The 13,778-nt window shown below is 33.4% G+C and overlaps 2 protein-coding genes across 2 annotated transcripts in view; both read right to left on the bottom strand.

The window, feature by feature from the left end:
- Positions 1-1,350: 1,350 nt before the first annotated feature.
- On the bottom strand, positions 1,351-3,242 carry LOC106467024 (cuticle protein 10.9-like). The gene is made up of 3 exons (XM_013927336.1): positions 3,234-3,242; positions 2,702-2,842; positions 1,351-1,701 (listed from the first exon to the last, which is right to left on the bottom strand). The coding sequence occupies exons 1-3, from the start codon at positions 3,240-3,242 to the stop codon at positions 1,351-1,353; spliced, it is 501 nt and encodes a 166-aa protein (XP_013782790.1).
- Positions 3,243-11,918: 8,676 nt separating this feature from the next.
- LOC106467035 (cuticle protein 10.9-like) overlaps positions 11,919-13,778 on the bottom strand; it is a 27,649-nt gene continuing 25,789 nt past the window's right edge. Inside the window, exon 2 of the mRNA XM_013927347.1 lies at positions 11,919-12,272. Within this exon, the coding sequence (XP_013782801.1) occupies positions 11,919-12,272 (354 nt within the window). The remainder of the gene's footprint in view (positions 12,273-13,778) is intronic.

Consider the following 13,778-nt stretch of genomic DNA (forward strand, 5'->3'; position numbering starts at 1 on the left):
AACGCCCCCACGGCTGAAAGGGAGAGCGTGTTTGGTGGGATGGGGATTCGAACTCAGCTATGTTGGATAAAATAAATATTTTAATTTTGTTTTATGATTTTTTTGTATACTGCATGGTGTATATTGTTTTATCATATAACTGTACAATATTCTGAATATGAAACCCGAAAAAATGTCTTATTTTTTTTAGAATTTAGTCAAGTAATCCATGATTTTAAATGCATGAACTTTAAGCTGAAAACACGTGGTATTTTGTAGTTCTCTAAATCATTTTTATTTCGAAAATCTCAAAATATTTGTTACTATTATTACAGTTTCTTTAGAACTTAGGGCCAAATGTAGCCAAGTGGTTAGCATGCCGAACTTTGAAATCGAGAGTTCGTGGTTTGTGCCCCGTACTTTAGATTGTGATGTGTTATAAGAGTGATGCTCAAACCTCATCATTCTATTAGAGTATATCAAGAGTTGGTGATGGGTGCAATTGACTGACTGCTTTCCCTCTAGCCTAAGACTTTAAAATTAGGAACGACTAACACAGACTGTCTTTGCGTACTTTAGCTCGAATATTTGAAATTAACAAATTATCATTCAAATTTTATGAAAACACAAGAAAGTAATAATGACGGTTACGTACACCAAATATTATAACTAATTAAACAAAACAAGCGAATTTTCTTCGTTACTGTTTTCTGTCACAGACACACACTATCATTTGACTGATAAGTTACAGAACATCAGCAAAAGAAACGTCCGATTGAATGCCAAGTTGTCAACACAATTTTTTTTTCTGATTTTAGAACGATTGTATTTCAATTATGGATTTAAGAGGAACAAGTTTTTATATGTAGGTATATAACGCCGGATCCGCTGAAGTATGTAGATTCTTAAGTTGGAAATAAAATGAAACCTGAAATTAATAATATGAAAAACAAGTCTTTGTCGAGTTGTGACTTTAGCCTTCTCTTGCTTAAAAGATTAATTTTTTATTCAATTGTAACGTTAGCATTCAAATACTCACCTAAGAGCTTTTCACTTTTATTTTTCATTTCAAATTATTCTTGACACTAACGAATTGACGCAGAATTAAATATATTGATTTGTAAACAGTTTATTACAAAACTTTTTTTTTACATGCAATGTGAAAACAAAAAAAATTTATGTGGTTAAAACATTTCAGCAAACATCAAGCAAATAAATTACTGATCAGAAAGCAAACAAAACTTCGATATTACTAAGAAGTCAATTTAACAAAAACTAAAGACATTAATTAAGAAGAATGCACACATGATAATTAGAGACAACAATGTTTAAAGTTTAGTCGTTTTTTTTTCTACAAAATATTTTTATTCCTTAAGCGTGACCGTAACCGTAAGCCAAGGGAGCGTGATAGTAGGGAGCATGGACCAATTTGACGACTTTGTGAACTGGGGCAGCCTTGACTTGGATTGCAGGAGCTTCCTGAGCTGTTACCTCGACGTCAGCAGGATTGGCGTTAGCGGTGCCTGGTTCGTTGGTCTCGATGGAAGACTTGAAGCCCTCGGCATCAGCTACATAATTTACTCGCCGGAAGAGTCCGTTAGCGTCTGTGTAGGAGTAACTACCACTAACGGCGCCAGTTCCGTCTCCGGACTCCTGGCGGGCTTGGGTGTTACCATCTTCGTCTTTAGTTTCGTAACTGAAGTCATAAGGTTCGGGTTTCTCCTGTTGGTAAAGATGGTTTTATGTGAAAACTTCATAACGTATTTCACATTTTACGAATAGAAAATGTTTAAATAGAAGTCTCGAATAATATCACAAGTGAAAATACGATTTATTAATTTTTAGCTTATAAAATGATTTCATCTCTTGAACGTTTTATATGTGTTCTGTCAACCTGTCTGAATCCTTTGGTAACATTCCAGAATTCTTTACTGTACTTTCAAGTGAAGCTCCTACCGCATGTATAAAATTGAACGTGTTAATTATTATGTTAAACTAAATGAAAAAACAACTCGTTAAAAATCGTTGTCTCGTTAAAAATCGGATTTCGGCATCCGTGGTGAGCACAGCAGAGGCAGCACATTATGTAGCTTTGTGCTTAAAAAAAAAAAGCTCTTCTTGGTCCTTGGTTTTGATAACGATTAGCACGTTCATAAGGATTACAGAAAATTATTTTGATAATTATAATTCGCCGCTGAAGATTGTGAGAGGCTTAGTGTTGCCAAAACCTACTTTACTGAAATAGTTTGAACAAACTAGCGTTTCTTTCTTATATGAAACGTACTGTTCTCTAAAGAAAAACTTACTGTAATATAAAGTTTGAAATAACATGTAAGGTCAATGTTCTTAAATTAAATATTTAAAACTAGGTGTTCTAATATTGCTTTTCAGTGCAATCAACAACACACCAGTAAAAGATGTTAAACAGCACAATGATTCAGCGAATTCTATAAAAAAAATTCTTGCTGGTTTCATGTCCAACCAAAAAGTTCCTGTCCGAAAATTTTCTCTTTCCATTACCATTTAAATACGCTCGTTACTTTGATGTTAGTGAACCCTTTTATAGAACTATTGGACATGAACAATTATGAGTCGTTATCGTGAATGTGTAATGTAGACCGAGTGTAGACGATAGTGTCTATGTTTGTAACTAGTTTGTAACTTTTTATCCGAAAAGTTAATAAACCTTTTTTGGGGGAAGAATTAAAAATCGGAAACTTACAACTTCGACAGGTTTTGGTACAGCAACGACAGGTTTAGGTTGGTAGCTGTACAGAGGAGCATGGACAACCTTGACAGCTGGGGCTGCATAGAATGGATAACCAGCATAGGCAGCTGTAGCCAACATGCAAAGAACAAGTAGCTAGAAATAAAGAAAACAGCATTATTAATATCTTTGAATATTTTTAAATATGACAAAACAGGGAGTTCTCATCGATTATTGATTTTAAATAGTTATAGTTTAAATGTGATATTCAGCCCCCTGCAAGTTAGTGTGGCTATAATATTAACCGAATAAGAGTAATATTTCAAAGAAATTAACTATTTAATTTGATTTAATTTGACTCGTAGCAGTTTGACCATGTATACTCCATAAAAGTGGAAAAAAAATAAAGTTTGTAAGGAATGTATTGACTATTTTTAAAGGCCGATTTTAACTTTTTAGTGTAAAAATTGCCACTAGGGTATAACATTGCTTGTTTATTCAAAATATTTAAGCCAGAAACAGAGTTTAAACTTCAACAAAGAATTACCTTAGACATCTTTCGTATAGGGAGACTTTTACTAAGAAGAATATTTGATGAAGTGCGTTTACCGTCGACTCTGTGAAGACTGCTCAACAAATAGCATCTTTTATACTAAGGTTTGGCCTAGTTTTGATGAAAGAATAATGAGGTTGACGTGCAATAAAAAAGCATGATGAAAAAAAAATGATGCACGAGGATGGGAGCGGTGAAAGTTTACCCTAAGGGAAGGGAGGGTTTGGACCAGATTTTATCGTAAAAACACTCAAAATCTAGGTTTCTAGCTTCCAATATACCCTAGACAAATAGTGTTGACATGAACCAACGAGTGTGTATACAGAAATGATGAACAAGTAAACCGTGTGTCTCTTTAAACAAATATCACATATGTTTGTAAAATCATTAAAACAAAGATCTGTTGAAGAAACATAGATGTAGTTTTGAATTCTTAATTTAAAGATGTTTTAGTTTATTTTCACAATGTATTTGTTGGTGAATACAGATCTTGGCATGATCTTATACATATTTTGACTTATCATTATTTGATTACTGGGAAAATACTTGTTGCTTTTCGCTTAATGTTATGTTTTCTGGTTGGTAATGCTGAATTAATCTAATAACACCTAGCTTTTAGCATTTTTTATTGAAAATTTCTCAGATATAAGTAAAATAAAAACTTAGGATGACACGCATAATAATCTCCTATGAGTTAGGTGTTTTAAAAATATTATCATAAACTATGCTGTAACATTGCCTTAACTTTGGGGGGAAAACTTTTACAACACCTTGAATAATCTTCAATATTCAAAGATAAGTCTACTTTCCTTGTGAATCTAGGCAACCAGATATGTGGATCAGAGGGACCCCCTGCATTGATTTTAATATACCATTTTACGAATCAAACCAAGCTGACATAAAAGTCTGTGGAAAATTCAGAAGGATGTGCAGATAATCTGTGGACTCTTCCGCTCATAGTACAGAATTCGTCATGGTTGATTATTTAAATATTCAACAACCTGTTAGTACTTAAAGGAAGATGCCGGTTTCAAACCGAACTGTCTGGAATAGTGAAGTAGTATAAAGATCACTATGCCACACCATGGAGATCATCTAGAAATACTCTATTCGTTGGTTATCTATTAATATTTTTACTCTATTGTTTTGTAGAGTTACCAAGGGATTTGAAATTATTTCTTGTTGTTTAAGCCTATACTGATAATGAGATCACGAGAAATGTAGTAAACATATCTGATATCTCAGAAATATAATTGAGCTGCGCATTGCTTTGCTAGTGTTTCCAAGAGAGGTTTAATACTAAAAGAAAGACATGTCAAATATAATACTAAGGTTTGTTCTTCTCGGATCTAAACAGCATGTTCGTATGGATGTATAGTCAGGTATGTATATTTGAGAACATTTCTGGATTTGTTTTGGCGAGTCATGTTCATTATTTTCAAATCTTAACATATGATATATTACGTACGGTTTAGCATTTAAATATTATCACTTACAGACAAAGACTCAAACATTAACTATTAACACTTACAGACAAAGTATTCAAACATTAAGTATTATCGCTTACAGACAAATTATTCAAACATTAAATATTAACCCTTACAAAGTATTCAAACATTAAGTATTAACACTTACAGACAAAGATTCAAACATTAAATATTAACACTTACAGACAAAGATTCAAACATTAAATATTAACACTTACAGACAAATATTTAAACATTAAATATTAACACTTACAAAGTATTCAAACATTAAATATTAACACTTACAAAATATTCAAACATTAAGTATTAACACTTACAAAGTATTCAAACACTAAGTATTAACACTTACAGACAAATATTCAAACATTAAATATTAACACTTACAGACAAGGTATTCAAACATTAAGTATTAACACGTACAAAGTATTCAAACATTAAATATTAACACTTACAGACAGAGTATTTATATATTTTTTTAATTTTAGTTTGATTTTCTTGAATTTAGTTGAAACTCTTGTTCATTATCAAAAATTCACAAATAAACCATGGTGTGTACTAAAAATATTAGTCCTAAAATCTTAGAAATAAACTCTATACATTTGTTGTTTTGTAAGGGATGTTTCGAAATCGTACTCTTCAGAGTGTATGCTGCAAAGTAAAAAAAAAAGGTAAATTTACCATTCATAGACAGAAACAAGGAAACTACTTGATATGTCATGTTTATAATACAAATAGACCTCCCTTTGTTAAAAACTTTTTACTTTTTATGTTAAGATAACAACAAAAATGTCTAAAGAATTAACTGATTGCTAGTGAGTTTTTATATACTTGTTTCAGAGTTCTCTACTGAATATTCAGCTAAGTTTAGTATATGTGATATCAACGTGATACAGTTGTTGTTGTTGTTGCTTGTTATTAAGCACAGAGCTACAAAAAGGGCTATCTGTGCTCTGCCAACAACGGGTATTGAAACCCGGTTTCTAGCAATATAATTTCGCAGACATACCGCTATGCCACTGGGGGCACGTAATACAAAGTAGAAAAAGTACCCGTTATTCTCCTTTTAAAAAATATAGTAATTTTGTTATTTGAAAAAATATGCATTCACACACACACACACACATATAAATTTTGTTTGTTTGTTTGTACTTAAGCCCAAAGCTACACAATAGGCTATCTGTGCTCTATCCACCACGGGTATCGAAACCCGGATTCTAGCGTTGTAAGTCCGCAAACATATCGCTGTGCCACTGGGGGGCCATATATATATGTATACACACACATTTATTTCCTTTATTATTACACAACTAAGATTGGTTAAAAAAAGAGGATTTATCCACTCTCTCGCTCTCATTTTGCCCTGAGATGAAAATCTTATTTGCTGTGGGTGATAACAAGAGAAGGCCTGAATATGCCCAATATGTCCAGAAGTTTATATCACTGATCGTGGCGTTGCGTAGCATTGTGTTGCATAAATACCGTCAAAGAGAAGAAAAATGATAAACTCTAACGTAACGGTTGCTTTTCAGTTGCAATGAACTGCATTTTTAGAGTCGCAGAAAGATAAGCGTAAAAGTGAAATATTTAGTTCAGCTCCGTTTTTGTTCGATTAGGACACTCAATTAGCTCGCTGTAACAATATACTGTCTCAAACCAAAGCCAAATATTGGTGTGGGATTTTAATGTGTGCTCAGACATATTCTAGACTGTCTTTGTGGTTAAGTAGCACCACAAACTTGAACAGCCTGAGGAGGTAGGGCAAATAATATTGATTCTTCAGAATATTGGATTTCAACACAAACTACATGGATTTATTTAACACTTTCACCGTTAAAAGGTATATATATATACAGTGAAAAAAAACAGGGACTTTGTTTTTAAAATAACACATTTTGGCACTTTTATTTCTAGAAAAACATAGTTCTTCTTGGAGACCTGAGATTAATATGACAATTATTATAGTAAAAAACTCAATATTAAGAAACACGATTGCTAGATGCAATTGAAAGAACAGACTCAAATAACGAAGATAGTTACAAACTTCTTATGAAAGAAATTTACATTCTTCACCATTGAATTGTCCCAGCTGATGTTCTTAGCTGGTAAAGCTGTCGTTATTTGTAATGTTTTTCAATTTAGTTATTTGATAGAAAGGAATAACTAAGTTAGAAATAATTTAATGTTTTGATATTGGTTACTTGTAGTTGATAGAAGGTAAGAATAATCAGTAGTGTTTTGTAAAAGTTTTCATAGTGTCATGATCCAGCTGATTCTAAAAACCAAAGAATTTGGCTAAGTGTTCGAGGGTGAGCTACTTATTTAATAAAACATTGTGGGAGTGTATCAGTTATCAAAGATAAAGAATACGAAAAATATGGTCTACAAAAAAAACAAATGATAAAAGTACACAGATAAAATCAAAAAATTATATTTTTGCTGTTTTTATACCAGGATAAAAAAAAATTCAATTCTGAGCGCAGCACTATTTTTGGTTATATTTTATTCATTTCTCACATTTTAACTTCTAGACGGCTCTGAATATGTTATTTTCTGTTGCCTCAAAACATTCGCTATGCACTTTAAGGTCGTAAGTGTGCTACAACATGATGGTCAAATCCCACTGTTAGGTCAGATAACATTAGACTAAGATTTGGACCTTCCCTCTAGTCTACCAGTTCAAAATTAGGGAGGGCTATGCAGATGACCATTTATGTAGTTTCGAACAAAAATTCTAAAATAAACAACCTCAATAACTTATAAATATCGATTTAACATCTCCAAACTTGATTTTTTTCATGTTTACTTTTATTACGTGTTTTATGATAGTATTAATGAATAAGATTTTCTGGTGTTAAGATATTGGTTTTGTGCAGAGTTGGTAGGATTATTGTTGGTGAACGTGCAGTTTATGTAGGACAGTGATTTTTCACAGGACTCATCTTGTATGTGATGCAAGACAAACTCGGAACTGGGTTTGTTATAACTGTTGAATGTGCAGAAACGCCCCTTAAGTGTAAAAGGACGTAACCTGTTTACGTTTAGGGTCGGAATATAAAACTACTGTATTTTTGTGTTTTATTACTTTCCTGTTGTGGCACCATAAACAAGTAAGTGACATTGTAACCTGTTAGTCAGTTCACTGTAACAGCAGCTTCGAAGTTCGCTGTCCTTTTGATTGTTATGTTATTTTTTTCCCGAGAAACGAAAACAAGTTGCTACGAACGCAAGGAACGTGAAAACTTTCCTAATCGAGTAGTATATGTACGACCCGTAAACAAATAAACACCAATTTCTTTAAGATCAGTTTACTGGAATAATAATAACGACGATTTTATCTTTTGCATTATTCAATAATGATCTACTGGTGAAGGTCTGGCTGTTAAGGCGTTCGACTCTCAATTTGCCTGTCGTAGAATCGAATCCCCGTCACCAAACATGCTCGCCCTTTCAACCGTGGGAGTGTTATAATGTAACGGTCAGTCCCACAATTCGTTGGAAAAAAGTAGCCTAAGAGTTGGCGGTGAATGGAGTTGACTAGCTGCCTTCCCTCTATTCTATCACTGCTAAATTGGAGAAGGCTAGCGCAGATAGCCCTTGTGTAGGTGTATGAGAAATTCAAAACAAATCAAACCAAATCTGCTTGTGTATTTTTACTTTATTTCTGCAGCCATGGTATAAATAATTTACAAACCTTTTAATCCAGATGAGCGTTTATTTCATCAGACTGTCGAATTGTTTTGCCACGTGAGGGGCGCGGGTTGGCCCTATAGTAGAGCTCTGGATTTCAGAGCTGGTGAGTCGAGTTCGAACCCGAACGATACCACAAAACATTCCTGATATATAGCTATGGGTGTGTTATAACAGCGACAGTCAATCCCTTAGTGTGAATGGTGGGTGTAAGAGTGCTACTTATTGTTTGCTTTCCCTCCAATAGCTCAAAATTAGGGACAGCAGCAGATAGTCTTAGTAATTTTGCAATAAATATAAGATTCAAATATCTACGTGAACTCCATATGATATTTCCTTCCTGTTTGCAAAGATAAGCATGATTATTTAACGTTTATAGAGGCCATACAGAATAAACATTCTAGAACACTGAAACTGACCAAAAACTGTCTTTACTGCGTGGAACATTAATAACGAAATCAATCTCTTCAGGATGCTTTATCCCCTAAATGTATCATTAACCTCCTTCGGCGGTTTGAGACCCAATGTTGCTTAAAATTGACTTTTTTAGTTGATTGTGACAGGGCTTTGCAACATTATATAGATATATACAAGGAAACAAATATGTTGTGTTGAAGGAAGTAATTAATAAAACTGAAACAGCATAAAAATGACTTTAAAAATATGTTTAAAAACTCTTTGTTAATTACTGTTATTTTAAATATATAAATAAATAAATACATAAAAATACCGGTTTCGTATCATCCAGGATACTTTTCAGTTTCTACAATAAAGCTTTCTCGAACCCGCTCCCAGTGGCACAGCGGTATGTCTGCGGACTTACAACGCTAGAAACCGGGTTTCGATACCCGTGGTGGGTAGAGCACAGATAACCCGTTGTGTAGCTTTGTGCCTACTTAAAAAAACGAACAAACTTTCTCGAACCAGACCTACTTAACAATGTATTTGTGGTTTTATTTATTTCTTTTAAATTAACAGTAATAAATAAAGAGCTTTTAGAAATATTTAAAGTTATTTTTATATTGTTCATTTTATATATATATAACTTTATACGTTTTGTTTAAATGAAGTTTTCCTCTGGTATTTGTTATGTGCCTTATGTTACAAGCTCTTTTTTTCTTGATTATTTCCTTTCACAATTGCATTGGCATTATTTTTTTGGAATGAAATTTCACTTTTAAGATAAGCTGCTCTTTTCTCTTCCGCGAAGGTTGAAAGAAAGACAAGTCTATGTGAACTCCTATAGAATTTGCAATAAGATAAATATTCTAAGGAATTTCCTTAAGTGTCCAGTAAAATTTCAACTTAGTTTAAGAATCTTTTGTCATGAAGTCCACGGAATCATTTCAAACACGTTCCTTATTTTTCAGATCTCTTTCTTATAATTGTCCACGCTGTCCATATACAGGCAAATTACACCCATATTTCTTTCTGGTAAACTTTTCTCAAATCACAAAATGTTTGCCAAATCTAGAACGTATAAAGTGTGTCTTGTTTGACGGGTATTTTAATACTGAATCCAGAGCGGTGTAAAATATTTGACAAAATCATCACGAGAATACGTATTTGTCTTCCTCAGTCAACGTAACTTTTTTGTTGGCACATATATTAAATCTGGTCAATCAACGTTCTTGATATTATTCTTAGTTAACCACCACACCCAAATTTGAAATATTTGAATTTCCAGTTCATCATTATATGATACTTCTAGGCCAGCTTAACTGTTTGGAGACTCCTTTGCTAGAGGGCATTGAAGGCTCCTGTTACGCACGTGAACCGTTCTGAAGGTAACAAGTTTCACTTTTAGAAAAGTGGGTTACCGGTTGGAGGTTCCCGTAGTTTTATTGTCGTTGGACAATACTCAAAGTAAGTAAGATGGACAAGTCTTATGCTTGATTTTGTCTTCTAGGAGATAAACCGAAAGGTAAAAGACGAACAGCTGTTGCCCACGGTGTATTTTTCAGCTACTGAAATGAGGTTACTTCAGACAATACAATGCAAGCAAAGTTTTTGTATAGAGAGAGAGGAGTGAAAGGAGAAAAAATATATTATTCTGGCTTAATCCATTGCTCTGACGAACGAACCCATAAAGATTAAAATAAAGAAAGTGTCGGAAAAATCCATCTGACGCTACAGTAAAAAAAAAAATTATGTTGATATTTCAAAAATTAGTATTTTGAAATTGATATAACAAAACATCTTTCGTTGAATTAACTTCTCTTTTGCTGAAAAGTTAAAGTTACCTATCAGTAATATTTAGATATTTAATAATAATTAAGTTTCTTTTGTATACACAACCATTTCCGATTCAATTGTAGCAACCTTTCTTTTGTATGCAGTTTATTCCAGTCGTTTTTGTTTCTACAACGAGGGATGCTTAAGGTACAAAGTGAACAATAACGTAATATATAAACATAAGCTGGTTACATCTACGATAATTGTTCGTTCTATAGTGACAGATAATTATGTAACAATCTTTGCCCCCACCGGTGTGTCTGCGGACTTCCAACGCTAGAAACCGGGTTTCGGTACCCGTGGTGAGAAGAGCATAGATAGCCCATTGTGTAGCTTTGTGCTTAACTTCAAACCAACTCAAACAAAAAAAAATTTCTGTAGATTCGTTTGTCTATTATCGGACTCTACAATATTGTTTTGTATCCTAATCCTAAAGGACTTGAAGTAAAAAATTATATGTACAAAATATAACAAAACTTTCTCACGTGGACAAACTTTTTAATTGTTGCATACGGTTTTGAATATCGTGTCCTCCAAGAAAGGTCCATCGAGTGAATTGCTTCTGTGGAAGGTGGTTAAGAACGTTATGTTGTATGTGCCAAAAAGTATAGATCCAATGGCTTAGAGCATCGTATTACATAGATCTATATCGTTAAGAACATTATGTTATGTGTTCCATACTTGTTTAGATCAAATTGCATTATGTTGTATAGATTTATATAATTTAGAGCATTATTCTGTGTGTACGACTTATATATATACTGAAAGAAAAATGTTACTTACTTTGGGAATCATGGTAACTCTATTGCGGAAGAGTTTGGTAAAAACCTAAGATTTGTTGAGCGAAGTTGTAGAGTGAAGAGGAGAAGATGTCTCTCACTTTTATACTAAAATTCTGGTCCTGATTTTTTCTTTAAATTTTGTTTAGATGGACTAGTAGGTCGCTTTAGGTTAAGAAAAAAATCAAGATTTGTCGTGATGGTATTTTTGACCGTTTAGCCTAGAAAAGGTGTCAGTGGTGAACATCGTACTTCCTGAATCAACAGGGGGTTGACATGATCTAGCCCGTACTGGACGATTGAGTGAAACAAGCTACGCCAAAAGTGTATGGATCCAGATTAGCTTTTATATGTCATTTCAACGTGATAAGAATCGACTAGTAACTATGTGTTCTAAATGTTTTATCATTTGTCAACGAAGTCCTTAAGTACAACATCAGAAATTCGTCTCTGGGCAGTAGCATGGTTACCATAGAAAGAAACACGAATCACTAAGCAACCGCGTGAACACCGTAGTAAGGAACATGGATGTAACGGCCGTGGACAGGTTGAATTATTTTCACGATCTTGTGGACAGGTTGAGGGGCAGGGGCAGCAGCTTCTTCAACTACAATCTCGACATCAGCTGATGCTGAGTTGCTAGTACCTTGTTCGTTCGTTTTGATTTTAGGACGAAATCCGTTCACGTCGGATACGTACTCCACCTGACGGTAGACACCGTCGGCAGTCTTGTATCCATAGGATCCACTTACAGCACCATTTGCGTCACCAGATTCTGATCGGCTGATAGTGTTACCATCCTCGTCCGTATTTTCAAATTGAAACTGATATGGTTCTGGGGCCTCCTGGTGGAAAATGATTTTTCTTTAGCAAAAAAAGGGAACTTTTATATTTACGAACTAGTAGTTATCGTTACCAAAACCACGATTGGAATATTAAAATATAATAGTTTCTTTCTGTAACAAATAAAAGGTCAATAGGTTTTTTAACGAAAATAAAATATAGTGTGTAAACGCAACAGCGCTTTCATGATGGAAAGAGTTCTTGACGTTAACCTTAAATTACAGAATAATTTAGATATTTTCTTGAAAAAATAAATTCAAAAACAAGGCTAAATATTAGGTTTTCAATACCGGTTTGCAAAAGTATATATAACTACTTATACGAGGCTTGTTTTCAAAGCAGAGAAAAATAAAATGAATTCTTATACCTCCGGTGCCGCGACCACTTTCGGTTGGTAGCTTGGAACTTGGATGACTTTTATCACCTGACCACCGTACGGTAAAAGACCACCTCTTACGGCAACAACGAAAAATAATAGTGCGAATACCTGAAATTATTATAGAAATATTTCAAAATTTAATACACTGTAAGTAGCAAGTGTGTCAAAAGAGACTTCACGTAACTTCTTTTCAAATGTTAGGCTTGTAAATTAATACCTGAATTTTGCATAGTGATACTTAATATAATTCACACATCTACTGTTCAAGCTGCTGTATGTGTGTCAATATAAAATAAAATGAGATAGCAGAAATTTTAGAGAATTTGAAAATATTACGGAACTATCTGAAGTACAGTACATAATATTTCATTTCTGATTAAGTTACTGAATAACACATTTCAGAACAACTTTGTCAATGTGGACAGATCCAGAAATATCAATGATAAAACTAGTAGCTATTGCGTTAATGAGCACTTCCAAGGTAAGTTATTTCTTTAGTACCAAAAGTTAGCTTTGCTCTTGTGATATGCCGTTATTACCAAAAGCCATCTTTACAGTTTTACTTGTATACAGAGCTCTGTTTTAAAGCTTCATGATATAAATAATAATCACGTATTGTGTTAGTTATTGTATCTCTAAACCAGTTTTCCATCTTGTAATCCCGATGATGACTCTCACGTTTCTACCATTTAAACCGTTGTATATTAATAACTGCGATTGTTTCACAAAAAAAAAGATATATATGTATTTACATATAGAGAATAGTTTCTGAAGTAGACATGCCCAATAAGAAACCTGTTAAAATACAGAGAGTAAAGCGAAAATTCTCTTTCTTTAGGACGATTAATAATTTCGGTTCATGATCAGCTTTACAGTAGAATTGTTTGTTGAAACAATTATTAATATACTTTGGAGTTTTACAACTATTTTTCTGTTTTTGTAGTTGTTGTTACGTGCATGGATTATAAGGGTGCGGTTTTTACGCTTTGCGAAATCTTTCTTTGTAAATGGTTAAATATAATGAAGATTGCTAAATATGTAAAGTATATCATTATTGCTGTATAAAAACTTTCTACTGCTTACCTTGAACTTCAGTTTTTCATCTTTCGTGCCGTAAAAAGCTTCTCTT

This window comes from Limulus polyphemus, unplaced genomic scaffold (assembly GCF_000517525.1).
Source record: "Limulus polyphemus unplaced genomic scaffold, Limulus_polyphemus-2.1.2 Scaffold77, whole genome shotgun sequence".
Classification (NCBI taxonomy): Eukaryota; Metazoa; Arthropoda; class Merostomata; order Xiphosura; family Limulidae; genus Limulus; species Limulus polyphemus.

Bases quoted from the DNA above. Each gene is read 5' to 3' on its own strand.
- LOC106467024 (XM_013927336.1), bottom strand. The intron at 1,702-2,701 runs GTAAGTTTCCGA...CTTTACCAACAG, and splicing joins TACCAAAACCTGTCGAAGTT to GAGAAACCCGAACCTTATGA.